The 26,883-nt window shown below is 49.8% G+C and overlaps 13 protein-coding genes across 13 annotated transcripts; 7 read left to right on the top strand and 6 right to left on the bottom strand.

Moving 5' to 3' along the window:
- Positions 1–1,199: 1,199 nt before the first annotated feature.
- On the top strand, positions 1,200–2,066 carry EJ05DRAFT_490575 (Calcipressin-domain-containing protein; the record flags this gene model as incomplete). The annotated part of the gene is made up of 2 exons (XM_033745896.1): positions 1,200–1,349; positions 1,404–2,066. 2 exons carry the CDS (start codon positions 1,200–1,202, stop codon positions 2,064–2,066), a joined length of 813 nt encoding a protein of 270 aa, XP_033595330.1.
- Positions 2,067–4,431: 2,365 nt separating this feature from the next.
- Positions 4,432–5,391, top strand: EJ05DRAFT_480894 (uncharacterized protein). The gene has a single exon (XM_033744958.1). It carries the CDS (start codon positions 4,769–4,771, stop codon positions 5,348–5,350), a length of 582 nt encoding a protein of 193 aa, XP_033595329.1. The 5' UTR covers positions 4,432–4,768; the 3' UTR covers positions 5,351–5,391.
- A 322-nt stretch (positions 5,392–5,713) lies between these two features.
- EJ05DRAFT_445970 (glycoside hydrolase) lies at positions 5,714–7,421 on the bottom strand (the record flags this gene model as incomplete). Its single annotated transcript, XM_033742207.1, has 5 exons — positions 5,714–6,196; positions 6,253–6,513; positions 6,572–6,952; positions 7,011–7,275; positions 7,324–7,421. The coding sequence occupies 5 exons, from the start codon at positions 7,419–7,421 to the stop codon at positions 5,714–5,716; spliced, it is 1,488 nt and encodes a 495-aa protein (XP_033595328.1).
- A 715-nt stretch (positions 7,422–8,136) lies between these two features.
- On the top strand, positions 8,137–9,620 carry EJ05DRAFT_235813 (uncharacterized protein). Its single transcript, XM_033740005.1, has 2 exons — positions 8,137–8,723; positions 8,773–9,620. The coding sequence occupies exons 1-2, from the start codon at positions 8,291–8,293 to the stop codon at positions 9,402–9,404; spliced, it is 1,065 nt and encodes a 354-aa protein (XP_033595327.1). The 5' UTR covers positions 8,137–8,290; the 3' UTR covers positions 9,405–9,620.
- A 216-nt stretch (positions 9,621–9,836) lies between these two features.
- EJ05DRAFT_490571 (uncharacterized protein) lies at positions 9,837–10,394 on the bottom strand (the record flags this gene model as incomplete). The annotated part of the gene is made up of 2 exons (XM_033745895.1): positions 9,837–10,316; positions 10,380–10,394. The coding sequence occupies 2 exons, from the start codon at positions 10,392–10,394 to the stop codon at positions 9,837–9,839; spliced, it is 495 nt and encodes a 164-aa protein (XP_033595326.1).
- A 491-nt stretch (positions 10,395–10,885) lies between these two features.
- Positions 10,886–12,204, bottom strand: EJ05DRAFT_470949 (uncharacterized protein). Its single transcript, XM_033742954.1, has 2 exons — positions 11,734–12,204; positions 10,886–11,679 (listed from the first exon to the last, which is right to left on the bottom strand). Exons 1-2 carry the CDS (start codon positions 12,061–12,063, stop codon positions 11,176–11,178), a joined length of 834 nt encoding a protein of 277 aa, XP_033595325.1. The 5' UTR covers positions 12,064–12,204; the 3' UTR covers positions 10,886–11,175.
- A 698-nt stretch (positions 12,205–12,902) lies between these two features.
- EJ05DRAFT_445934 (mitochondrial carrier protein-like protein) lies at positions 12,903–14,060 on the bottom strand (the record flags this gene model as incomplete). Its single annotated transcript, XM_033742204.1, has 2 exons — positions 12,903–13,958; positions 14,010–14,060. The coding sequence occupies 2 exons, from the start codon at positions 14,058–14,060 to the stop codon at positions 12,903–12,905; spliced, it is 1,107 nt and encodes a 368-aa protein (XP_033595324.1).
- Positions 14,061–14,535: 475 nt separating this feature from the next.
- On the top strand, positions 14,536–15,692 carry EJ05DRAFT_490568 (uncharacterized protein; the record flags this gene model as incomplete). The annotated part of the gene is made up of 3 exons (XM_033745894.1): positions 14,536–14,606; positions 14,669–14,902; positions 14,990–15,692. The coding sequence occupies 3 exons, from the start codon at positions 14,536–14,538 to the stop codon at positions 15,690–15,692; spliced, it is 1,008 nt and encodes a 335-aa protein (XP_033595323.1).
- A 674-nt stretch (positions 15,693–16,366) lies between these two features.
- EJ05DRAFT_445977 (eukaryotic translation initiation factor-like protein 2 subunit alpha) lies at positions 16,367–17,410 on the top strand (the record flags this gene model as incomplete). The annotated part of the gene is made up of 3 exons (XM_033742208.1): positions 16,367–16,444; positions 16,493–16,655; positions 16,716–17,410. The coding sequence occupies 3 exons, from the start codon at positions 16,367–16,369 to the stop codon at positions 17,408–17,410; spliced, it is 936 nt and encodes a 311-aa protein (XP_033595322.1).
- A 479-nt stretch (positions 17,411–17,889) lies between these two features.
- On the top strand, positions 17,890–19,994 carry EJ05DRAFT_446013 (uncharacterized protein; the record flags this gene model as incomplete). Its single annotated transcript, XM_033742212.1, has 4 exons — positions 17,890–18,049; positions 18,095–18,422; positions 18,470–19,293; positions 19,345–19,994. The coding sequence occupies 4 exons, from the start codon at positions 17,890–17,892 to the stop codon at positions 19,992–19,994; spliced, it is 1,962 nt and encodes a 653-aa protein (XP_033595321.1).
- A 385-nt stretch (positions 19,995–20,379) lies between these two features.
- On the top strand, positions 20,380–24,121 carry EJ05DRAFT_515331 (meiotically up-regulated gene 56 protein). The gene is made up of 2 exons (XM_033748593.1): positions 20,380–20,608; positions 20,662–24,121. The coding sequence occupies exons 1-2, from the start codon at positions 20,516–20,518 to the stop codon at positions 23,923–23,925; spliced, it is 3,357 nt and encodes a 1,118-aa protein (XP_033595320.1). The 5' UTR covers positions 20,380–20,515; the 3' UTR covers positions 23,926–24,121.
- On the bottom strand, positions 24,031–25,276 carry EJ05DRAFT_235574 (uncharacterized protein). Its single transcript, XM_033740004.1, has 2 exons — positions 24,556–25,276; positions 24,031–24,435 (listed from the first exon to the last, which is right to left on the bottom strand). Exons 1-2 carry the CDS (start codon positions 25,082–25,084, stop codon positions 24,137–24,139), a joined length of 828 nt encoding a protein of 275 aa, XP_033595319.1. The 5' UTR covers positions 25,085–25,276; the 3' UTR covers positions 24,031–24,136.
- Positions 25,277–25,658: 382 nt separating this feature from the next.
- EJ05DRAFT_495138 (A1pp-domain-containing protein) lies at positions 25,659–26,488 on the bottom strand (the record flags this gene model as incomplete). The annotated part of the gene is made up of 2 exons (XM_033746235.1): positions 25,659–25,821; positions 25,872–26,488. 2 exons carry the CDS (start codon positions 26,486–26,488, stop codon positions 25,659–25,661), a joined length of 780 nt encoding a protein of 259 aa, XP_033595318.1.
- Positions 26,489–26,883: the final 395 nt, after the last annotated feature.

The following is a 26,883-nucleotide window of genomic DNA, read 5'->3' as shown; positions in this document are numbered from 1 at the left end:
TTGTTGCATGACTATCTCGAACAATGAAGGGAGCATACTGATCTCGCCAATGCTCGTCTGCGCTTTGTGAATTTTCGTAGTGGCACCAGCTGCATAAATAACTTGCATCAACATTCATGGAAGCGTAGTTCAAGCTGTTGTACAACACATAAGGAGCCGCTGACTGTCGACACCTGAGCCAGCCAGGAATCGTATTGAGTGGGAATCGGATTTCCAAAGTCAACCTCGGCGCACACAGCTCGCCGCTCCGCCTCAGACATGAGAAGCTCAGCAGACAGCAGTATTACAGGGGCAGACAAGGTGAGACTAAGACCGATCAATAGACAGACAGGAGATTGACCATAATCCTCACGTGCCGTAACGCGGCATTGCGAATGACAGCATGTCGAATCTGTCGTGGAATGACGGCTTATACCTCCGCCTTGAGCACTTGGCGGCGGAGTGAGTTCGCCGCCGTTGACAAAGCCACCTATGAGACCATGTATCATTCCGCCGAACGAGGCTTGCCGCTTTGGGTAATCTGATTCCATGACGTGCAATTGATTCAGTAGATGTTAGCGATGCCATGGCTGGCTTTCGGTGGGCTCCTGTTGTCCGCTGCTGAGATCATGAGACATTATGACTTCACGTTGGCTGTCTCTCTTTCTTTCGGGACCGGAATGTAGCTGATCCTCTCATCATTGCAACCGACGTAGAGGAAGGGAGAACAGCAAAGCAAGTGTCCACGCAATATGCCTAGGCGCTCCAGTGTTTAGTAGCTGCGCCCTCTAGCAAAAGGAGTCCGTCTCTCATCGACCGTAGACACAGCCTTGTGAACGTGGTCAAACTGCGACTACGCTTGGGACTAGACGTCTGATTAGCGATTAGGGCAATTCCATGGGTGGGACATTCCCGGTGACGATAGCAATTGGTAATGAAAGGGGGCTCGGGTTGGACGTGCATGCGATGGGAACGAAGGAGGCTGTGTTAAATGTGTTAGACAATCTCGAACATCATGCCGCTCCGCCATTGGTTGATGCTTAGCGCGCCCGGAAAACGGTGGCCAAACCTTCCATGGAGCTCCGCCATCTTGCGTCAATACATATATGATTCGACTCAACGCTCCCGGATATTGTACTTCCAAGCAAATACACACCTACAACCATATAACTGCTGAATTACCAGCCGCTGCCAAACCACCCAACATACCAAACAGTAATATGGCATCTGTGGATTTCTCGTCGCCTCGGCAGAGCCGCGCATCAAGCAATGCGTCCTCCAAAGCACCCAAATCACCTCTCTCTCTCGACCTTTCAGACCTCCCACCTCTCATAACACCATCAGAACCCTCAAATACTCTCATCATAACTGTAAGTGCTCCGGCATATATTTTCCACCTGAACCGTCCCATTAACAGACTCTAGAACCTCCACGATGTCGCCATCTTCCACCCAGCGAATCTTGCCACCATTCGCGACAGTATTAATGAGCGCGCCGAACTCCACTCCTTCGCGCCTCTCAAGTCCTTTCGCCGCATAATCGCTTCGTTCTTCAAGATAGAGGATGCTATATCTATACGTCAGCAACTTGACGGTACGCACTTGATGGGCTGCCCAACGCGCGTCTTCTTTGGTGAACCTACTCCAATCAACCCAGCGGACCAACATCTCGACCTACCCAAGAGTGCCAGGCTCTTCTTCATCAGCCCTCCTCCATCGCCGCCGCATGGCTGGGAGGTGCGCAATGAAGACCCCCCAAATAAAATGGTTCACGCGGAAGATTTGGCAACTGCTCTGGCGAAACTGAATGCCAACACAGCAACAAGAGATATAGGCATCGACTGCCCCTCGCCAACCACAGAAAGCGGCAACCCGGAGACATCACCTCGAGCTAAGACGAGGAAGCGCGGAAGTTCCACGGTCGTGTATCACCCTGATGACCACGGCGACAGCCCTCTCCTCCCAGTAATTTCCGTCGACGATACGACTGGCCTGTCAGGAAGCCCTGGTATCCTTACTCCCCTGAATGTAGATCGCATGAAAGAGGTCAGAACAGAGCGACCTCCTATGGATATTATGACTGCATGAGGGTTTTCTTCTTTAGATCATTGTTATACGATAGTCGTCAGACTACATCTTGGTCATATCACAGGACGGCGTTACAAAACAAGACGGTACAGAGCTGTCTGTAAGCTTATTTTAGACGGCATCAGGAGCATCATGGGCGTTGGAGGTAGTGGCCTTTCAAATCGCCCGCATTCATGCTTGTAGAAAACATGTTTATGATACTAGGATTAATCATGAACTTAGCTAGTACTGTTAGCACATGTTCACACATGATAGCATTATCTAATAATTCATCGCCCTACGCGATCATACCTCACGTTATGGAGTGTTATTCATGTTTGAGCTGTACAACGGTTACGTCATCGTGCTTACGTAGAAATGCACAACCACAAGGCCAGCGTGTCTATCCTTAAAAGACAATTTCACATCGTATACATGTTACCACTAACGTCGTTGTACTTGAATATCCACTAATAACAAATAGTCGAACAAAGATTAAGAAACGCCACCTGCCTACCGTTTGGCTCAAACGTGGCTGATCTAAGAACTTACTTTATGATTCCATTTCGCCTCACCCAGGACAACTCGTTGACCTTTCCTATGTCCTTTTTTAATTACCACGGTCATTGTGTGAGCTAGATTTGCCATCGAGCCATCATGGTATTGCCATAAGCAACTAAACACGCTCTGGAAAGCATTAAGATATAGTAATAGGTTTCGTCGCTCAAGAATACCGTTTCAAGTTACATGGACCAGGATATGTAAAGTGGACCCTCGATAAATGGTGCGTGGTGTCTTAAGGCTTTGATAGGTTGATGAGCAGTACGTCTCAACGAGCATACCAGTACGTCTCAACGAGCATCATTAATTACCTGAGTAGTCGTTCCTGTCTCATGCGCCCAGCGTGCGATGGGACCCTCAGTGCTTCCAGAAACTCATCAGGATGACTTTCATGCAGCTAAGAATTCCCGGTCTTCGCTTTCTGTCCGCGTAGAATGTACCAAGACTCGATGACTTGTTGCTCAACTACATCGAGAACAGAAGCTGGGCGTCACAAGGCGCCATCTGACCCACTGTAGACAGATCAAACATGCAGAGATCCACCAATAAACGTAATGCAAAAAGATGTAGTAGTAATCAAGGGATAGTATTACATGCAGCCGATAGCGAAAAGTCTCGAGCACGAGATTTCGCCAAGAACTGGCCGTGAAATGGACGGACTTTGAGATCATTACAAGTATTACTCGGGTCGCTCGATGCTCTGGTGGTTATGATAAGCACAGCTTAGACATAAATGCGTCGTCTCCAATTCGTGCATCATCAGTGTGGACTTCCAGTAAACCACTACAGTCCACGATGTAGATAAGCATCTGAAGAATTCGAAAGAGGGTCATTTCGCCGTCAGCCGTTCGAGGCTCATGCCACCCTGTAGATCCCAAACACTCCTTCACTATCGCGTTGTGAAGTAATTAACCTAGCGAGAAGTGGCCTAGAGAGAATGTTTAGGTCAACTTAAGCTCGTTGATCTACCATTAGCTCTCTCTAGACAAACACACCTGCCGAGGCTTGCTTACCCCACACTCTCTTCTTATTGGACAGAGTCCTCTTCTTCTCTATCACGCACTGCTCTATTGGCTCAGCACTCAAACACGATGGGGCAATGTTTGATCAAGTTCACTGATCGACGGCTAGGGCGCACTGGATTGTGCCCCTGTTGACCCTCAACGGTGTGGGGAGATGTGATTGCTAAAGATTGGCATGTGCGCCAGGGTATCGCCCAGCGTTATCACAGCGACAATTGGCATCTTAGACCTGATTTTGGGCCAATAAAGACTGTATGCGACAAATCACTGCCTCGGTCAGAATGTGCGCAAGACTTCGTGATCGTCTGTATAAGATACAGTGTAGATCCGGACGATTTTGGGACGCCCTGTCCTCCAGCCTCATCACAGTAGACCCAAAGAATTGTCAGACACCATGAGATCAATTGCACTTCTGGCGCTTTCAGCGTCAGTCACAACGGCTTATCCTTTCATGGGCATGCCAGACTCAAAGCTCTTCCCTGATGGTCATATCGAGCGTCGCCAGACTGATGCTCAATGCCCTACCACATCAGACCACACTGGTGCTGTACCCTTCAACCCCAAATATCCTTACACAGGGGGAGACCCGTCCAAGAATGTCAAAGGGACCGGTAAAGGAGGCATTCTCGTTCCAGCCCCTGGTGATGTGGACCACGAGTTCCGTCCCCCAGGTCCCAACGACATCAGGCAAGCAACCCTTTACTTCAAAACCATCTTCACATGCTGACATGACCCAGAGGACCTTGCCCTGGTCTAAACGCCGCTGCCAACCACGGCTTCCTCAGCCGTGATGGAATCGTCACCTACAACGAGCTGATCGCTGCCCAACAAAACATGTACAACGTCGGCTACGGTCTCGCCAACCTCCTCGCCTTAGCCGGCGTCGGTCTCGACGGCGACCTCGTAACCGAAAAGCTATCCATCGGCTGCGACGCGACTGCCCGAACCGCAGTCACAGGCTCAAATCTTATCCAGAAAGAGCCCGGCCTGAACGGCCACAACAAGTTCGAAGCGTAAGATAAATTAACCGTATCCAAAGTTCAAATCACTTACGATAACTGCAGTGACACCTCGCTGACCCGCAACGACTACTTCACCGCAAACGGCGACAACTTCCAGTTCAACGGCACCCTATTCGACATGATGTACAAGTCGACAGGAGGCGACTTCACCCGCCTCCCGCTGTCCAAATACCGCGCCGAGCGCTGGGACCAGAGCCGTGCCGAGAATCCCAACTTCTTCTTCGGCCCGGGCAGTCTGCTCCTCTACGGAGCCTCCTCCTTCCTCTACGAACTCTTCCCCGGCTCAAACTACGCCGCCGACCTAACGACGATGAAGTCCTTCTTCGGCGCCGAAGAGGACGGCAACGGCGGCTGGACGCATATCCCCGAGCGTGCCCCCCCGGGCTGGCGCAACCGTGTCAAGCCGTACGACCTCAACGGCGCGGGAAGCGAGATCTTTGCGCAGTATGGCGCCAACCCGAAGCCATTTGGTGTGAATACTGGCGATGGGAATTTCCTGTTGTTCAACGAGGATGGCACGCCTGGGTTTGATATTAGTGATGCCGATAATGTGGTTTGCGCGCTGTATCAGCTTGCGGTGGGTGTGGCGCCGGCGACTGTAGGCGGGGGTCCGTTGAATACGGTGCAGCAGATTAAGCTGGCTGCGACGAAGCTGAATCCGATCTTTGCGGATTATCCATGTCCGTTGATCTTGGTTTAGAGGGGTGGACTGGGGTCTGCATGTATATATCTGGTTGATGAGGCTGTATATAGGAATGAATGACGATTGCACGTACCAACTTATTGACGTTACATTCAGGTGTTTAAGAAACCTCAATCTCGGCCTCAGAACGATCTTTTCTTCGTGACAGTGGACATAACGCAAATTTTCCCTCGCTTGCAGGAATCCTCTCATCCTTGCTGCGATAGATAGAGCTCTGTTACATCTTGGCTCAAATCTTGAACCTAGATCTTACCGTCTTGTTATGCATCCAATAGCGTGACCAGATATACGTATCATAATTCATTCTTAAATGGTTTCGATCTGTTATTGTCGATACCAGAGCACACCAGCATGAGCGTCTCAATCTCCCTGTTCCATCGACGGATCATATTTTCCCAAATCAGGCCTATCATTCGTGGGTCTTACAAAATCCTTCGATATGTCCGCCACCACTGAATGTGCCTCCAACATCTTATTCAACTGCTCGCGCTGCAAGCAATTATCAAAATGAAAGCTCCTCGCACACTCGTCCAGTTCCTCCACGCTCATATCCTTGAACAACTCCGCAAATTCGTCCGACGTACACTGGCTCATCCACATCTGGTTTATCAGCCTGGTGACCTGTCTCTCGGTACTCCAATTCGGCGGATACTGATTCGAACTCGTCGGACACACGCTATCGATATACTTGACCAGTGGGAAAATGACATCTTCGACCTCCTTGCTTGGGTGCCGACCCCACGCGTCGAGTTGCAACTTGCGTTTGCGATCGAGCCAGGAATTAATTGTTGTCATGTACTTGCTCTTGGGGTCTGTGTGGATCATACCCTGGAATCCAATGTCCTGCTTGCCATTAGTAACGAATGAGTATAGAGCTATTGTGCGACGCTAGCGCGAACCTTATATAGCCAGATGCTCCAGTGGATCTTGTACTTATCGTAGATGTCCAGCTGCGCCCCTAGAACGTTGACGCGTGCTTCATTGGTCTTCTCCGGGTCGTCATCTAGTCCGTCGAGGGCATATACCGGGCCGAATTCGCCGTTCCAAATAGGTGTCTTGTGTGCGTACATGAACTTGGCCTTCTCGAGGAACTGCAGCTCGAGACGGGCGAGCTGGGAAGAGGCGCCGGTGAAGCGTTTGCCTTTCGGGAAGCCATACATCTGGTCTTGTTAGCGCGACTCCGCTGCTTTCTCCTGTATCAGATAGGAAGCGTCGTACGGTATAGTCATGCAGCGCATAAACGCAATTCGGGAGAACGGTGTCAAAATACTGCCATTCTTGGGCAAACGTATTACCGTCGAGCCATAGGATGTGGTTCGGATCGATGGCTCGGATGGCAGGTTCCAGCCGGGCGTAGAAGGCGGGTAGACGGTGATGCTCTGGGTCGCAGGGCTCGTTGATTGGATTGTAGCCTGCAACCCAGGGATTGGACTTGTAATGTGAGGCAAGCTGTTCCCAGAGCCAAATGGTGCGATCCTGGAAGTCTTTATGTACCCAGAATGCGGCATAATTTGTCGGATTGTCGGAATGCCAGTCACCGTTGTGGCCGCCAGGCAGGGCATGCATATCAAGGATCGTATATATCTTGTGATTTGCGCACTAAGGACACCATCAGTAACCTCCATGTGTCCTTGTTGAAGCACTCAGAATCGCATACCAGGTCTACGACACGATCGAGATGCTTGAAGCCTCCCTTCTTTAGCACTCTCGGGTTATCATCATCCTCAAAGTGACGGTAGTTGAACGGGATGCGCAGACAATTCAGACCCTTGCTCGCAAAGAACTTTGCATCAGCTTCTGTGAAGAAGTACTCGAGCCATTTGTCAAAGAAGAACTCGTACTTCTCCTTTCCAAGAACTTTGAGCATGGATTTACGATGCTGGTGCTCGTGTCCTGGGTAACCTGTGATGAAGTTCTCCATGCTGGAACTTGCTCAGTCTCTGTAGTCTAGGCCCCCTTATTCGACTCACTTCATCCATCCTCCAAGACCGGCGCCACGCAGGATGACAGGCTGGCCATCATTGCCCACAATGTTCTCTCCTTCGACTTTCAGAAATCCAGTAGCCATGACCGTAAAGCGTACTGTGAACTTGTAGCCCAAGAGCTCTAGCCATGACTATTTACTTGGTCTATATACCTGAAAGCCACGAGGTACAGAGTGAGGAGTCAAGTGTGGGGTGCTGAGGGAGACAAAGCTGTGAATGGATGGATGCACGTCGATTTAGCCTGAATGGAGTGAAATGTGGTGCCTGGTCTCTGAGGCAACGAGGCATCCATCATATGCTTTGAGACGACGTGGGCGCCTATGTACGCAAGCAGACTAGTGTAAATAAGCGCCAACTTAGCGGCCAATCACAAGACAGGCGACTCCTGACGCAACCCAAAACACCATCCCCAAAGTTGACTCCTGAAACTGCCCAGGGCGTTTCACGGGCACCATCGGCTGCGAACACGCAGCCATTTGCTGTAAGAAGCCCATGCGGATAGTAGAGTGATCGTACCACGAAAGGCAATGCCTTGTCCACTTGGTAATTTCAACCTGGACGCGGCAAGCTGCCTTATGCTGACCCACACGGGGTCAATCTGAGACAGGCTCAACTTCATACATGACCGAAGAGCTTGCAGCATCGGTCGTGCAATCGTAGGTTCACTGAGACTCCCTTTTCCCAAGTTCTCACGTTTCTTTTGAGTCGTGTCTTGCTTCTTGTCCTACTTTTATGTCATCTTAACTCACTTCTATCTCGCTCCTGCATCTTTCTGTTCTGCTGGTCAGCCTCTCGTTTAGTCGTCTCTCTTTAATCTGTAGTTTCGTGTACCTGTTTATTTCCTTTAATACCCTTGCTCCGCTACTCTGCAATTGTTTTGAATGCTGGAGTTCCGTGGATCCCTTCGCTGTGCATATATACCCCAGAACGAACTTTGCGATTCCACAGCAGCATGGCCCTTATAAGAGCCAACAGGCCATATTCATTGAATCTTCTTGCGAGGAAGGCGTTGGCTATAGAAGACTACACGAAGACTCCTGGCGACTCGGCCAGTCCGGCCACACCTTCTCCAACATCCGGCTCTTTCCCGCGCCCATCAGCAACAGCTATCAGGACCACGGCCAGTTCTGTAGCTCCATTACCTACCGAGACTCCCGAATCCGACTATGCTGGGCCAACATGGGCATTTGAGGAGACTACATCAATCTCACAGTCTGCCGCAGAGGCAACAGCCATTACCGAAGCGTCTCAGAACCAACCTCCAGCGTCTGCCATGCCCGAAGATACCAGTCAAGGATTCATCAGTAAAGATCCTATCCGGCATGACGAACACATGAGTCTATCACCCGTAGCGCAGGGTCTACTGGCCACGTTCTCAATTCTTGGTATGTATGGTCATTTCGAAGGATACTATCATGTCTAACATGTCGACAGGAGGTCTATGTCTCATTGCTTTTCTGTGGCTTCGATACTGCCGCAAGAAGCAATCCTCAGACTCCCATACCCAAGGGAGGAAAGGTGTCGCCGGCCTCGGTCTCAACCTCTTCTCATCAACGAAGCGTGGCAGCCGGCCACCTGCAACGTCACCCTCATCACCATCTCTGGAGAAACGCATTGCTGAGCCAGACTCTACGCACGTTCCAACCTACCGCATCACCCGCGCTTCAGGAAAGATTGCGGGCTGGCGCGCAAAGTCATACATCCGCGGCCGCATCTCTCTGCACGACAAAGCACGCATGACCATGGTGTCATCCAGCGAGACCGTATCAGACGAGGAGACAACAACAACACCCACCCCAGCCACAATCAGCAACCCATTCGAAGATCCACAGCTGAAGAAATCATACGACATGATCCACAATAGACCGCGGAGCACGACGTTGACAGACACAGGCGACTGGCTGAGGAACCCGTTCGAAGACCCACGGGACGAGCGCTTTGATCCGTTTGGCACGTTGCGTGAACGTGCGCAGGAGGAGCGCGAGAAGTACCTTGCGATACTGCGGGCGGAGAGGGAGAAGCATAAGAAATCGAATGATGAGATGAATATTGATGAAGCAAAATGAACACCATAGATTGGGGACGCAGCTTTGACAGCAGCATTGTACATTGTATAGGTGCCGGACTGGGCGTACAGGAATTTAATTCAAAGGAAAGTACTGAGTGTCTTCACTCGCATTTTACTTGCCTCTTCAATCCCCTCTCTACCGTGTTGTAATTTCTCTACTACGCACAGTCGGCCCTAGAGTTAAGAGTTGGGTAGTAGCATCGTCCATTCAAGCATGGCCAGAACATAGCTTGCCGAAGTCTTCCAGGCTTGTCCTGTTTACCTTGACGCGACATGATTGATAAGTACTCAAAATGAAGACTTCGGATTGACACATCAACTTGTGCCTCACGCAATAATTTGACTACCCAAGGCCCCGATACAACGAGCACTAGTAAAATCCAAACTCCATACCTCAACCACCCAATAGCCTGCCTATGCCTCCCTCTCCTCAAAACAACAAACTCCCCGTCAACCTCAACGGCCCCCAACAACGCCTCTCCACCCTCACCTCCGTCCGCTTGATAGCCTCAAGCCTCTCCCGAACCACCCTCTGCTGATCATCCGCCGCAAGGCCCACCAGAGTCCGCTTTTGCAAGCCCAACGCATCCTCCAGCTCACCCAAGTCGCGATCTATCCTGGCGCAAGCGGCGATTGATCTCAGCTCTTGTGCGACATACTCTGCCAGGAGCCGATCGATGTTTTGCATGGCCTTTTCGTTTTGGGCTTGTGCGGCGGCGAGGTCGGCTTTGGCTGCTTCGTGCGTGGCGGTGAGGGTTGTGGTGGTGTTGTGGAGATGCCAGTGGTGTGTGTACTGGGCGCGCCATTCGGAATGGGTGAGGGGAGGAGGTGAAGGAGGTGGTGGACTACGTTCGGTGTCTCCGGTGTGTTCGGTGTGTTCGTTGGACTCGTTGGTCAGGGTTTTTCCAGACTGTGCACATATTTGGTGAGTATACATACACTGCAGTGTCGAAGAGGAAGAGGGGATACGTACAGTTGATGCAGACATTTCGACTCCCGCAGTATCAGAATCCGTAAATTGCGGAAGCTCTTGTGGTAAGGCTGTATATGTAGAGAGCTCCTAGAACTTGAGAGATCGTAGAAATATTATGAGGATTTTTGGTTTCACGTGCTATAACAGAGGAGTTGTGACTGCCTCCAGGCTGTTCATTGTTAGCGTGTCTGTAATTTCACTTGTGACTACGACAATTCAAACAGCGTGGGAATCCAGGACAGTGCGCGCTCCTTTACGGAGTCTTTTGTACTAGATAGCTGTATCTTACCTAGCTATATGCACGTAGAATAGTGAGAAATTGTTGTCTACTTATCAGGACTCTCAACGTTTACACGCAAGAGAATGACACCTATGCTCACCAACTAATAATGAACTGTTCTAACACGGGCGCAGGCTTGTTGATCTGGCAGTCTTTGCTCCAGATCTCCTCCCCCTGTAAAATCATGTGGTATAGATGAAAGGCAGACAGAGCAGCGTTGGATATTATCAATCAACAGCGATTGTGAATTCTGTATAATCTTCAAGATATAAGTATTTGTTGTGAAAGAATGGTATGTCTCGCACTGCGTGTTGTGCGAAGAATCATGCTGTGTGAAGCACTATGCCTTCAGCTGTAGCTCATAATACCACACTCCGACCCTCCCAGCGTCAAATCGTATAACGAAACTTGAGGCTGACAAATGCCGCCCGAGAAATTGAGAGTCCCACCCTGACTTTTCTACTCCAGTCAACAAGATACAGCCGTATCTTCAGCGCCAAGGGTCCCGCAACGAAATCAGAAAGCAATTGCTCTAGTCCTGCCCGTCAAGATTCCTTGCATACTCTTCTGCACCCTCTCGAACCTCACCGCCCCGCAACTTTCACTTTCGAGATGACTGAACAGCGCTGCCAGTGCAGTGAATTCCTTCCCACACCTGCGACTGACACAATGATAGATTCTTTGCTTGTGGGCCGGGCTGCTTAGATGCTGATTCAAGCCACGCAATGTGTTGAAACCACGGTGGCACAAGTAACATTCGAAGCATTCTCCGTTCCAGGATGCGTTACTGGCCTCAAAAGAGCCATTCGATTGGGAGTGCCACTCGATGGTTTTATGAGTGATCACGCCAGAAGTGTCCCTTGCGCGAATTGCACGATAGATTACCTCGCGGTTGACATTGGTTGCATTGGGACATGAGCCGGATTCGAGATGGTGCGTGACGCCCGTGGCGGTGGTGAAGTTGCGTTTGCAGAATGGACAATCGATTGAGTTAGCGCGATGCGCAGCACCATTGAGATGCTACCCAGGTCAAAAACTGGAAGACAAAAGGATGTTCGGTCCGGAGTGGCTTACCATGCGTAATTTGTTTTCATTCTGGAAGCCTCTCTGGCATTTATCGCACCAAACACGTCGCCAATGATCCAGCTTGTCCATGTGCGCTCGAGCAGCCTGAGCCGAATAGAACATCTTAGAGCATGCCTCACAGCCGTGCTTCGGAGCATAATGATCATATTGGTCCATGTGCTCTTCACACTCATACTCGTTGAGAAAGACGTCGCCGCAGGACTCGCAGGGATAGCGTTTGGCCCAGTGACCGCGCGCATTCATATGCTGACTGGCTGCATATTCGCTGCCGAACTCGCGATCGCACGTCTCGCACTCGAAGTTGCTGGACTGATACATGCTGAAAGCGTGTTGAGACAGGTCGAGACGACGACGATGATGTAGATATAGACTGAGCTTCTCCTTCGATACCGCGTTAGACAACGGAAGAATTTATGTCCGTGGCAATCTGAAGATTAATCAATTATTATGTCATCTTCGTTGAACTAAAATGGAAGGAATTGCTTGTTTGATGTTTCCTTATTCAGGGGCATCATCAGGTAATTAAGGCTATACCCAAACTGGAAGTGTACCCACGGACTATGTACTATGTACAGTCAAATCCCATTGCGGCGATATCCATTATAGCGATAATCTCGTTGTTATAACAGGCTTTCCATAGCCTCTTAAAAAGGTACGTATATTTAGAGAAAACCGCGATATCTAAAGAATTGTCTCCTTCCCCCCTTAGTTATCGTTGGAGGGCTAACGTATATAAGAACTGAGTATACAATAATCTCGCTATAACGATGTTCTTGCCGTGGCCGTCTTCGAATCCTTATAACGGGACCTGATTGTACTGCCTTTCGTCCTAAAGGCTTAGCGTTATTTGTGGCTCTGGGTATTATCCTATGTGGTCGGGCCGCAACCGTACATGTCCATGCGACCATTGTGAATATTTGATGGAGGAGACTTCTTCACAGGGTCAGGAGACGATTGATTCAACAAAGTTACCTGGCCCAGATGGCAGCGAGCACGACCTCATCTCGTGTTCTCCTGCGAATGGCTTTCCTTGGGAAGCCATCAATTCTATTGGATTCAAATACATTGAGCGCCGGATCATATGCAGAAGAAAGACCATATGTACATGAATGCGACTAATCGTCTATCGTGTTGTACAACAGAAGAGCCTGGGCTGTTCAAGCTTCTTCTGGATCGGAGGTGCTCATAAAGGGATGCCCCTCAAAATACCGAAGGAACTGTTGATATAATACAAGCATCGTGCCACTCTGCACGCTCGTCCACACAAAGCGGGGGCCAACGCCGCGGAACAATCCCCCAACACCTTCCGTCTTGTAGATGATCTTGAGACCCGCGATGACAGAAGAAGTGTCCAAGGTTGCGGCCGTGTGAGAATGGAGTGTCGTGGATGGAGAGGAGGTGGAGATAGGTCGATTCAAGGATGGCACTTTTGGCACGCTGGCCTGGTGTCTGCTAGACGAAGACGGCTGGATTGCCGGCTGATTTATACCTGTAGTACTTTTCTGTGATGCAGCAACCTGGGGGTCCAGTTGCGTCTGCACACGGGTTTTGACGACATCCAGAGGACAAGTGATAACACCAGCCATTCCTCCTGCCGAAGCACCAGTTAAGACTTCTAGCGGCAGACCAATCTCCTTGGAGCCCTTGTAGGCCCTCGCTAGCTTTTGCTCCTGTTCATAAAACGCGAATTGCAGGGCCGAGTACGGTAGATCTCTCCAAAGGGTTGCCTGGAAGCCGTGGAATAGCGCAGCGACGCCCTCTTGGCGAATTATCGTTCTTGTCGCATGTATCATCGATCTGTAGTTGTATCCGGAGTTGAAGAAGGGGTTATTATGCCGACCCTGAAGTTGCAACCTTGTCTTGAGCACCTCCGAAGGTACGTATATGGGAGCTGCGGCCAGGTCTGCAACGAGCCCGGCAACGAAGTACGACACCGACGGAGCGACCCCAAAGTCTATCATATATCTTTTGCTCCATTCGTATGTGCCAAAGAAGGCCACTGTCCCAAAGAACGAGCCGAGGAAGGCAGGCTGAACACCGCCGTATAGCCCACGCCTTATACCTTCTTGCTGGAAAATTGTGCGATATGAGGACCCAAGTGAGGTATATTTTGGCGGCATGTGCGGATCACCTTGCTGCCTCGTCTTAACAGTGTCCAGAGAATGCATTAGCATATCCCCAGTAGTACCACCAAGGCCACCTGCGAGCATAGCCTTCGATAGATTAGCAGTCAGTCATTACATCGATACGGAGGCACACAGTACATGACTATATGGCGGTCTTTTGGCCTCTAGATCCTCCTCCTCCGGTCCCATATTGAAATCCCTTGTGTTGTGTTTTTGTTTGTCCGTCTGCCGGTCATCATCAACCGAGTCTTGAATCGAGCCAGGGAAGATGTAATTCGCCAAGCGGGCGAAGACCATGGACGGGAATGAGTCGAAGAAAACAATTAAGAGCTGTAAGGAAGTGCGTGGGCTTAAGAGGCGAGTTGCTTCCCGGGTACAAGAGTCGGATGCGAACAATGAACGTCGCGAAAAATGTTGTATAGGGAGCGAGCGTTCGGGAGCTATCCAGTAGCGGTGCTGCCTGAGGCCGACTCCCGAGGCTGCAGGAGGGTTTGTTTTGATCTGCCCGCTAATCATTACCAGCCACTCCAACCACCCAAAACCACCCAATCTTCCATCAACACAGACCCCCGCACCCTTCCCCAGTCTTTGTGTTTATCCTTTTTATTCCTCATTTCACAATACACACGGACCTTCGCGATCATTGCTCATAGTACAATCAATCATGTCTACCTGGCTCTCCCGACAGCGCAAAAGCGATTTGCAGCGTTATGCTGATGACGCCGGTCTCAAATAGTCAGTGCCGTCGTCTTGATTGCTGCGCGCATACTAAGACGCGATTCTGACCACTGCCACAGCAATGATAGCATTTTGAAAGACGACCTTTCCGCGCTCTTGGACACACATCTGAAGGACAATGCGACGTCGCTTTCCAAACTCCCCTCGTTGCGCGAGTACTATGATCGCACCGAGCGCGCGTCGCCTATTAAACGCGCTCCCAGCAATGCGCCTGCGACTGCTGCGGGCGTAAACTCCGAGGGCGACACTCCAAAACCCCGTAAACGACGCGTAACAAAGGTCAAGGAAGAATCGTATGTACTCTCATGCGCAATGCCATCACATTGTCGCATCCTTCTGCGCCGCCACCGTAACACTGACTAATTTGTTTATCTCCACAGAGAAGAAGCATCACCGGATGTGAAAGCACTCGCGGCGCGCACCCCTCGCGCCGTGCAGAAAGTCGCCGCACGCGTACCGCTTCCGCCTTCCCCGGCGGTCGTTACTGACGCGATCGAACGTCAGACCGCAAATATCAAAGCGCAGGGTCTCGAGCTCTGGGAGAGATTAGGCCTTGATGATAGTGTCGAGGACATCCGCGAGAGCTTGAGCTCCGTCGTGGCTGTACAAGCTTTGGCTTTCATCTTGGAGGGCGCTGGTATTAGGCGCGAGACGCTCCACATGCGCCATGCATTCAACACGCCGTCCATTGATGCGTTACGGCTTCCGTCGTATCCAGTCAAGCTGCCAGACTTCTTCGAAGTCTTGACAGGCGGCTTCTGGGCGCCCACCACCCTTTGGGCCACGACCAGCCTGATCGTTCCTTTGATCTTCGCCTATTTCTTCAACCTTACCTTGAAGAAGTCCAGTACGGGCTTGAAGGTTTCCTCAAAGTCGTATCAGGCTGACCCCCTGGCTTTCAATATTGTAAAGGCCTTGATCACCTACCTGGTCTATGGCCAAGCTTTCCGTTTCTGGGGTTTGGTCGACGACACAACTGTTGCAACTGTAGATAGAGGCTTTTACGGTAATTACCAAGGTGTGTTGATCAGTTCTGGCATTGGTGCTTTGGTCAGCCTATATGAGGCTATTCTGAAGAAGTAGACTGCGATGAATGTTTGGGTAAAATGGTGTGGATCCGGTGTCGAGTCGTGCGCCTACGAAGTGATGTCTAAAGGTGGGCGGTGGGCTGGATGCGCTTTTGTGATTTGCTTCTGTCTTTGATACTGGGATTGCACGTTGGGAGTAGAACGAGGCCCTATCTGGAGCTCTTGGAATACTCAATTCGAGGCGTTAGATGTTATGCCTGATACCATTCTTCTGGGGCAAATTGGAGAGCATAGGATATGTTAGTTATATAGTCTGAAGTATCGCGCTCTCAATGCTCATTGCTATTTCTGCTTGAGGGGGGCGGTCGGTCAAGCGACACGCGCATTTTCTGGTTGCCTTAGGCATTAAAACCAAAATCTAAGACCCCACCACAGAGTTATTATATCCGAATTTCTTTGGTTTGTGTTTGGAGTCAGACAACTTCACACTGCCTCCTCGACGACCAGCAGCGATTTCTTCGTCTACCAAGAATCGTCCGTCCTTTAACTACTCAGCTACACCGGTACATATTAGGGCGCCAGCGTAAACGCCGCAGGCCCCCTCGTGACCGCACAGCATCCCGCAAAGCAATCTCTCGACATACGTAACTGTCGCCTTAAAACAATACTGACCCAGGGCACCATTACACATTACACTCCGCAAGACTTACAGTCTCATACATAACAGTCATGTCGCTCACGAACTGTCGGTTCTACGAGGAGAAGTTCCCAGAGGTGGAAAGCTTCGTGATGGTGAATGTCAAACAGGTAGGACATCACATATTCGCATCGCACGGCAGTTGACGCCCACCATAGATCGCAGAGATGGGCGCATACGTAAAACTCCTTGAATATGACAACATCGACGGCATGATCCTTCTCAGTGAACTGTCAAGAAGACGTATTCGTAGTATCCAGAAGCTTATTCGCGTTGGCCGTAATGAAGTCGTCGTCGTCCTTAGGGTAGATAAAGACAAAGGTATGTCATGGCGGGGTTCTCTTATGAGTGTTGGGGATCTTTCTAACAGGATCAATACAGGATATATCGACTTATCGAAGCGTCGTGTGTCACCGGAGGATATCGTAAAGTGCGAGGAGCGCTACAACAAGAGCAAGATGGTACACTCCATTATGCGCCACGTCGCCGAAAAGACCACTACGCCCATTGAAGAGATATACCAAGCTATTGGCTGGCCCCTGAATAAGAAGTATGGACACGCTGTCGACGCCTTCAAATTGTCCATCACCAACCCTGATGTGTGGAATGAGGTCACATTCCCAAGTGATGTTGTGAAAGATGAGCTTCAGTCCTACATTCGGAAACGTCTTACTCCACAACCTACAAAAATTCGCGCAGACGTGAAGGTCACTTGCTACGAGCCAGCAGGTATTGACGCCATCAAAGACGCACTGAAATGCGGCGAAGCTAGAAGCACCAAGGACAATCAGATCAAATGCCGACTCGTTTCACCACCACTCTATGTCTTCACGAGTTCATGTCTAGACAAGACTACAGGGATCGATTTATTGGAGCAAGCTCTCAGGGACGTCACTGCGAAGATACGCGAACACTCGGGCGATCTTGAGGTCGTTATGGCACCTAAGGCAACGACTGAGAACGACGATGCTGAACTCCAGGCGCTCATGGAGAAGAGGGAGCGCGAGAACCAAGAAGTTAGCGGAGACGAAGATGATAGTGAGAGTGATGAAGGCAACATTGCGGGAGATGCATAGAGGCGCGAACATATCTGCATTGGTGGACATCCTTGAGCATGCTTTAGGGACTCCTATCGAGCATTCTGGCGCACAAAAGTAGGGCACGGAAGGATCTGGTGCATACGAACACCTAGGAATGAATATTGGGCGACTACCACGCTTCTATATGCATGGAAGATTCTACACCAAAGAATAAACTTGTAAACTTGTGCAATCATATTAAACACGCCAGTACATTTGCGCGCGAAGTGGTACGGTCCTACCTCCAACGGATCAGCATGCATGGCATGGATGGATTGATCATAGCGGCCTTCTGTTCCACGAGTTTAGCTAATTAGAGCTCTGGAAGTTGGAGAGCTCCGCGCCTTCGCCCCGCCCGCTTCCAAGATTCCTGCATCTTAATTCCATCCATCTTTCCCTGGCTCGTTCTTTCAACTCTTTCGCAGTCATTGGTATTTAGTTTAAATTGGCACTGGTGAACACACTGCTCTCTGATCATGCCTCGTAGACACAGCGAGGACCGAACGCGATGGACGAATGTGAGTTGCCAGGGACAATTGGAACCTCGAAAGCTTTCGACTAATCACCAACAGATCTTTAGTGGTGGTCGTGCCGGTCAGGACACAAGGCATCATTTGCGCGATGAGGTGCAATCACGTCAGTACAGAGACAATAGCGAAGGATATCTCTAATCCGCCAAAGTCTTGCCCACGCGCCGCAACGAGCTTCCTCCGTCCCCAATTCCTGCCAAGGAAGTCACTACTGTAGCTTTGCGTCTGAAGCACCAGATCGAACAAGTCATCCCATGCGAGCTAGAAGAAGATCTGATCACGAAGCCGCACAGCGGGATTATCACCGATGCGGTCGTCAAAACGGCTTCGGAGGCTGGCGGGCAAGACTACAAATCTTGTGTTGTATATGGTCTTTTGGTGTGCAAGAGATGGTTCAAACGACAAGCCTTGCTTGAGCTATGGGACTCTGACATGCACGATGTGAGAGCAGTAGCTTGCGAAGTTATTGCCAAGAGACTGTAAGCCCTAGATCACGCTGCATCAGCATGACCTAATGAACGTGTAGCATTGAGGGGGAAGACGATCAAGAGTATCTACTCGAGGATATATTACTCAAACGATATTCAATACTGATAGATGGGGAAGAGTCTGTACCTGCTAATGTCGTTGAGCGGGCAGTCGATCTCCATGCGCTTCGCGTAATCGGTTCGTCTGGCTATCAGAAATGCATCCAGTATCTGTGGCGCGGCTGGTTGGTCCAAGACGACGATGACCCAGCGCGCTTCGTTGACTACAAAGAAAAGACCGACACCAACTATTGGTCACATCTGGATCCAGACAGGATGCGAGTCCCTCGTTATCAGAATGCCCTACAGGTCATCTTCTCCATTGTTTACCTTGCTCTTTATACTGGTGCTATTAACACCGTCAACCCTACTGGAGATCTTGACGTGGTGGAAATTGTCCTGTATATCTTCACTCTTGGCTTCATTACCGATGAATTTTCCAAGTTCTGGAAGGTCGGCCGCTACTATCTTGGATTTTGGAACATCTTCAACAGCACCCTCTATACTCTTCTTACGGTCTCATTCATTCTTCGGATGGTTGCACTCGCACATCCCTTACAGACTCACGACCGACACCGCTTCAACGAGCTCAGCTACAATTTCCTAGCGTTCAGTGCGCCGATGTTCTGGATGCGACTGCTGTTATACCTCGATACATTCAGATTTTTCGGTGCAATGCTTGTTGTGCTCCGGGTGATGATGCGCGAGTCGCTTATCTTTTTTGCACTTCTCATTGTTGTACTCATCGGATTCCTGCAAGGATTTATCGGTATGGACCAAGTGGACGATAATTTGACTGCCACGGGCTTCATCGTTAAAGCTAGTGAGTCAAAACCATGCCTTTCTGGATATGAATTTGACTGATTGCAATTAGTGCTGAATGCTATCATGACCTCTCCTGAATTCGATGGCTTCGACAACTTTGCTCCGCCCTTTGGTCTGATTCTCTACTACATCTTTACCTTCGTTGTTATGGTCCTGCTTCTCAACATCCTCATCGCGTTATATAACTCCGCTTACGAAGACATTGCCGGTAATGCGATCGACGAATACATGGGTCTCTTCGCACAGAAGACTATGCAGTTTGTTCGAGCCCCGGATGAGAATGTATTCATTGCCCCATTCAACCTTATTGAGCTCTTTTGCCTCGTATTGCCCTTTGAGTGGTGGATGCCGAACGACCAGTATCAGCGTCTAAATGACTACGTCATGGGTGTTATCTACAGTCCTTTATTGCTCGTCACAGCAGCCATCGAGACATCGCAGGCGCATACTGTGAGGGGCAACAGGAGCAGGAACGAAAGCGACGATGACACAATCGAAGAATGGGAGCAGGTGGACGTGGACTTTGAAAGTGATGGCTGGGATAAGAAGGTCCAAGCATCCAAGCCAGATGTCGCCACTGATGCAGCTGTGGCGGAAGTGAGGAAACTGAGGGCGGAAATGCAGGAGCTGAAGGAGATCGTATTGAGCCTGAAGAGCGATAGCCGTGCAAGTCACCAGGACGGAACGAACGGGGCTTAGGATCGAGAAACAGTAACACTATCATTCCCTCGATGTCGTTATATTACCAAGGTAGCGATATTAGAGCATGTGGATTTCTTACATTTAGTTTCAGTATTCATGAATGTAGTCTGAGATGCTACTACACTCAACATCTACTATAATATAATAATGGGGCTTGGGCAGAAGATACACAACACAAGTTATACACCAACACGGTAGACCCCAAATGAAGATCAGCACTCTATGTGGTGCACAAACAAAAGCATGGATGTCCTGTCTACACGTTTGAGCCTGTGAGGACCGTGCACGTACCTTCCACCTACGTAGTAGATTCATCGATCACGCTGGTCCGTGCATCATCACAGACACCCCTGCTGTGCATCCATATCCATTTCTTTGTATCAAGGAACGCGACTTCCTCCACTATGGTGTCGTTTCTTGGCTGGGCTTTATACTCCTTTACTTTGTGATCGACTCTTCTTTGCTGTGATGTTTTTCCACCATTAACTTTCCATAATTGTCTAATTACATACAATCAAATGTTGGATCGCGAAGAGGAGCGTCCGCGTCCGCATCATCAATACAGCCAGGTGTATGGCCTCCCTGCCGATTCTCACACAGCTCATAGACTTGTGAGCTAGCCACTGCTGTCTATATATACTATTACCGCTGACATACGCACCAGCGACATGCTACTCCGCAACATTTGCACCAAACCACACGACGATGTTTCATAGGGCCGATTCCAGAAGGTTGGCTCAAGAGCCATAAACATGATTGGTATAAACACCGCCTCCACAGCAGTCACTCCTCTCGAGCCGTTCTATCCCAAGCCTCTACGCACCACAGCAAACACAGACGTCTCTCCGGGCTAGACGGCCCCAGCACAACTGCATTATATGGGCATAGCTTCCCGCCTCCTGATGATCTCGAGGCTGAAGAGGAGATGCACTTGGACGGTACTGCTTTGAGCCAACCATTGTCTACCGAAGCGCAGTCAGCGTTGGGAATACCCAGAACCTCTTCACCAAGCACATTAAAGCACCCAGATAATGAAGAGACGGACCAAATAGAGCAGACTTCTGACGTCCTACCTCCACGTCCGCCATTCCTGAGCATGCGGTCCTCTTCGTCTCGTATACGGACATTGAGGGAAGTTGGAAAGACGAGGACCAAATCTGGCGACAGTTTCGTTACTGCGAATGAGTCGCTGCGAGAGCTAACACCTGGCTTCAGTGTCGATGACGAAGAGGAAAATACCGCGATAACGAATAATGAGACCAGAATTCCAGAATCCGGACCTTCCTCAAGATCTCAGGGTTCTCCTAATCTACGCCCAACATCAACGTTGGAAACCGATCCATCGAAGCAGAATTCCTTTAGTGAAGCCCCGGGAGACGCCATGTCTACTTCGCACCTAATCCAAGGCAAGGATCAAGATGAGCTGCTAGATAATGCAGAAGGCAGCTCGGGCAAGAGAGGCGAAGTGAAAGGGATTCTATCGCGGGCGAAGTCGAAGTTGCAAAGTAGGTCCGATGACTCAGAGGATGGCCATACACCGCGGGAGACATTGAAGAGACAGCGAAGCTCTCTGAGGGCGCTGGTACATTTCGAGGTACCTGAGGAGTCGAAGCGCGCTGAACTACAACTTAGAGCTAGGGCGGCTCAATTATCTATTCAGCGAGCGTCCACAAAGTTACGAAGAAGTCGTGCGAAAGACGGACAGATCATCAAGATGGAACGTATGCTTGTGCGTGTAGACATGACGACTCACAACCTCCCTGATGAATTCGATGAAAACGAGATTCAAAAGGTAGAGGCGCGAACCACCGAGAAATGGAGGGAATATATGGTCGTATGTCGACAAAGCACAAGTGATGATGCCGAGTTCGTTCTCCAGATGTATAAAAGTCGTGTTATTCCGGAAATTGAAGGAACCAAGGCGCCTAAAAGAACGAAACATCAGATACCGCTTGGCCGCAAGATTTCGAAAGTTAATCTCTTCTCTTCCCTTGATAAGACCATCGTTGTCTGGGTTCCAAGTAAGAAAGGTACGACAACGTTCTATATAATGCAAACCCAATCGAGCTCGAATGCTGTCGAGTGGTACACATTTCTGCGCAATATTTTGGGTTGGAGTAGAGCGGAAGAGATTCAAGTCACCGTTCCTGATATGAGCGTCAGTCTCATGCTTCAGAACCCTTTTGAGAGAATCGAGGCATCACGAGATGCTGTACGAGCGGTGGAAGGCAGTGACGAAGCGATAGTCAGAACTATGCGAGAAGAGCAAGCAGTCGCCGGTAATATAATCCAGAGAAGCCTTGCTATGCTGAAGCACAACCCTGAGTGGGACAACATCATGAAAGCATGGGAGAAGGAAAGGATAGGACTATGTTGGAAAAGGTATGACCGACTTGAATGGATCCATGGTGAAAATGAACGAAAGATGTATGGAACTATTGCCATGATGAAATCGCACGAACTAGAACTTCGTCCGAAACAGCATTATCCTACTGCTATTCACGATCACACGAAAGGAGAGCGGATTATCGAGCCACCACCCGTGGAAGGCTTTTTAATAAGACTTACTTCTCAACGAGGTGCTAGCAAGAGACTGGGTAAAACATTCTTCAAGAAACTTTATTATTCGACGTTCGACCAGTATCTTGCTTTCTCTAATCCAGTACACGCCTATCCACCTCCGCCACCAAAGCTTCCGACAGCAGATGGAACCCGCCCTCCGTCTTCGAGACAGATTACCGAAACTATGCCTCTTATCTACACCGTCAATCCATACCCTGTCAAAGCTGGGGAGATCGATTGGTTGTCAGACGGACACATAGAGATGACTGAGGAAAGAAATCTTCGCGATCAAGATGCCCTGGAGGAACATGAGCGTAAATTGAATTTCTTATTTCGATGTCAAGGCTTCATCAACCTTTGCAACGTCGAACGAGTAAGAAAATTCAAAATGGGTGCCACATCCGCTGATGAAGCACTTGACGACGACGGATCAGACGTCGACTTCGATCAGAATGACCGTAGCAATTCTCGCTACGATGGCACTACAAATAGCATTGACGACAAACGAACGTTCGAGCTCGTCATGAGCAATGGTTTGGTGGTTCGCTTGCAAGCCTACGACGAAGAGACGAAGCGAGAATGGATTATTCGTCTCCGTGACCTTGTGTACTACTGGAAGAAAAGGATGGCAGCGGACATCCTACTCTTGAAGAACGTCCGTCAGCAGAACCTCGAGGATCTGAAGATCGACGAAGAAGCTGAAGCGTTTGTCGGCCAGTTCGCGCGTAAATGGGAGGTCACACATTCCTATGCATCGCCTGAACTCTATAACTTATGTGGAATCTCCCGGTGCCGTACCATCCATTTGTCGGGAATGCTGTACAGAAAACCTCGTCGCCATGCCACATTCTCGCGCTGCTCCGTCCTGCTGGTCAGCGGCCGCTTGCTAGTGTTTCAAGACACACTGAGAGAACGCAGTGGCCGTGTCATCCCGCACATCCACCAGGAACGGATCACGTCCCTCGACCTCAAGGATTGCTACCTGTACTCCGGTCTTCTAACTGAGTCCGACCTGCTTTACCAGAACCGAACGTTCGACAGCAGCAAGCCAGGCCATCATGCGCTTCCTCGGATATACCTCGAGGATGGTTGGACTAGTACGGATGAGGACGTCATGACTTGCTTTGTGATATGGCACGGAAAACGAAAGGCGTGGTTCAGGAGTGAAGATCACGACGAAGAGACTGGGGAGGGCAAACGGAGCAAGCTGAAGCTTGTCAGTCGGCTAGGTGTGACCGGGCGCAGTCTGGTGTTCAGGGCGAGAAGTCGCGCAGAGAGAGATCACTGGGTGTTGGGTATACAAAACGAGATCGAGAGGCTGCGCGAACAGGAGGATTTCCGTATTGAAGACAAGAAGAGTGATTAAGGCAAAAATAGAGGCGAAGCAGCATCAGACAGCTTCTTGGAAAGACCTTTCTTTGGTATGACATTAGAAGGGCAGCATGAACACGGCGAATTGAAGTATTCACTATAGTATATATTGACAGTCTTCTTTTCCACTCCACTGTAGATATCCCTCTATATGAATAAGTATACACCCAATCCATGACGACCAAAACGAATCCAGGTCCTATATCCTACATGTAAATCACAAAGACTATGGCTATGATGATCGCAAGCGCACACTTATCAGAGCCTCTGCCTGTAGTCACCGTCGCATCATTCGCCAGCATCCGCACCACGGTCGGAGCTCGCTTCGACTTGACATAGCGATTCGCACCAGCAATCACGACTTGAAAATGCTCTCTCCACTGGCCTACATTTCGACTCTTCTGGTTCACAGCTTTCCAGTCCCATAATGAGCAGCGAATCAGCGTGCTGCTCGGTGGGTCCTTGCAAGACAGGCCAGGCGCAAGGATTGGCGAGCGCTCGAAATCTGTATATATCGAGTCAGTCAGTCAGTCAGTCAGTCAATCAATCTAACAAGCCACACAGAGTTCTTTCTGTCGATTGTTGTGTGGTCAAATTTAATCATCATCGGGGCAGGTAGACGCACATAGTTCGAAAGCGCCGCACCGCGGGGTGTTGTCGCAGGACAAGGCGCAGAGTTTCGGGCGATAGGCTGCGAGCTCGGTCGTGCCCAGGAAGCCTGTACCGTTCAGCGTACTTGCCTGGTTAGTTGAATCGACGACATAACCGGCGGGCGCTATAGCTGCTGATGCAGCATTTGACAGGGAAGTCCATGAGAGGAATGCGGATGCGGTGTCTGGTGAAGGCACTGGGCCTGCACCGAGGGGCTGTCTAGCGCATGTGTCTGGTCTCAGGGTTGTGGGATCTTTATCGGAACGGAGGCGCAGGGCGCGGAAGTGGCGGATATGTTGACTTTGTAGATGTGATTCTGGAATGTGGAAGGGATTTGGGAGGAGAGAGTTGAAGTGCGATAGGATGGTCGTGAGAATGAGGTATGCACATAGGACTGAAATGACAATGAGGAAGGTGGAGCTGAGGTTGTTGTATGCCGTGTGCATGCGGTGGCGGGAGGAGGCGGATTTCGTAGAGAGTTGGTGCATGCGATATGTTCTCATGATCAATAGCTAGATAATTTAGAGAAGAAGACAGCAGGTCTAGGACGAGTGTTAAGATATTGCGTTCTGGGCTGGGATAATACTTGAAGTGGTATCACCAGGTGATTGCGAGCAAGGGATGTCAGAGGAATGCCAGAGAGGAATGCAGGTACGAAAGTCTCGAGAAACAGACCTGAAGGAATTGAGGGAAAAAGGTAATAGGAGGGTATATGAAGGAAAATATCCACGTTTTTTTATTTATTTCGCCTGCACATCTTGTTTTGTGCGGGGTTTTCTTGATATTGATAACATTGATGGGACGTCCGTCTATGGTCGAGATTATGGAAGCGTCCCAATCTTTAGTTAATTGCCAAACGCCAGTACTCCTGCCGGGACCATCCAGCCTAACGTATGATTGAATGTTGCTTTGAATAGGGGTATCTTTCTTGTCGAAAATGAGCGCAATAGACCTCTTTGCAGAGTCGTGGACACCTAAATAATGCCGTCGGTAGTTGTGTATTTACAGAATGACTCATCGAAGTTCGGTGGTTTTTCACTGTCCGATCGATATGTAGTTGACTGAATGGATGCATCACTAACTTTCCTTCAGTGACTTTAATTTCTTAGCATCAGGCTGGCCTTCCTCGGATGGGTTCTTGGTAGGCGGATCTGGTAGCTGGGCCGCCAAATCTTCACTCGTCGGGGCAGGACTCTCCTCATCCTTCTTTTCCACTGTCTGATCGGGAGGGAAGAACTTTCTGGAAAGGTTAAGCAGTGTACAGAAGGGGGCAATATACTTGTAGCTTACGGTATCATGTCGAAGTATGCCTTCTCGTCCTTCTCCGTGAAATTACAGAAAACGATACGTTCGAGGGAGTCTCCTTTGCCGCTATCAAGAAACTTCCTAACCTCCCCGATAGCTGTTTCAGCAGCCTCGTCACTGGGATAGCCATAGACGCCCGTGCTCAGAGCCGAGAAAGCTATGCTCTTTAGTTTGTTGTCAACGGCCAGCTCCAGGCTTGTACGGTAACAGCCTTGCAACAGCGATGTATGCTTCCCTTGCCTCTTCGTGGATTGGTAGACAGGACCTACGGCATGTATGACGTGTTTCGCTGGAAGTCTATAGCCTTTTGTGATCTTGGCACTACCTGTGACACAACCATCCAAAAGTTCACACTCGTCGTAGAGCTCTGGGCCGGCTGCACGGTGAATGGCGCCGTCGACACCACCACCGCCTAACAAAGAATTGTTTGCAGCATTGACGATACTATCAACCTCTAGCTTTGTGATGTCATTTCTTAGCAACGCGATCTTGTCGTTGTATGTGCTGGAAGGCGTGTACGTGCTCGACTCGGCGGGCTTCAGGCGATCGAGCTTATAGAGGAGGCTGACACAAGGTATATCGGAGACGGGTATAGTAGACATGGTACGGAGGCCTCGAAAACGGGAGATCTGGAAGAGCAAATGGGTCATGCGACTGTGAGTGGTGATTGAAGCAAGTCGAGAACAGATTAATGGGTTGTTTGTATACGTTTGGAAGTAGTAAATGAATGAATGAATGTGAGTGAAGTGCGTGGTGATAATTAGATCAATGGATTCGATTCATACCTACCCCACCAGCACCACCCCGGTCGTACCTGCCCCTCTGCTGCTCTGACCACACAACACACAATCCATACACACACAATATACACACAATACACAGTCAGGTATACCACTCAGTCCCCAAAACGCAACTCATCGTCATGCTAATCTTCAGCTTCTTCATTCTCAGCCGCTGTCGGAGGAGATACCTATTGCTCCAATACGGACCTGCATAT

Source organism: Pseudovirgaria hyperparasitica (genome assembly GCF_010093815.1).
Source record: "Pseudovirgaria hyperparasitica strain CBS 121739 unplaced genomic scaffold EJ05scaffold_27, whole genome shotgun sequence".
NCBI classification, from domain to species: domain Eukaryota; kingdom Fungi; phylum Ascomycota; class Dothideomycetes; order Acrospermales; family Acrospermaceae; genus Pseudovirgaria; species Pseudovirgaria hyperparasitica.
This window is presented reverse-complemented; position numbering and strand designations above follow the sequence as displayed.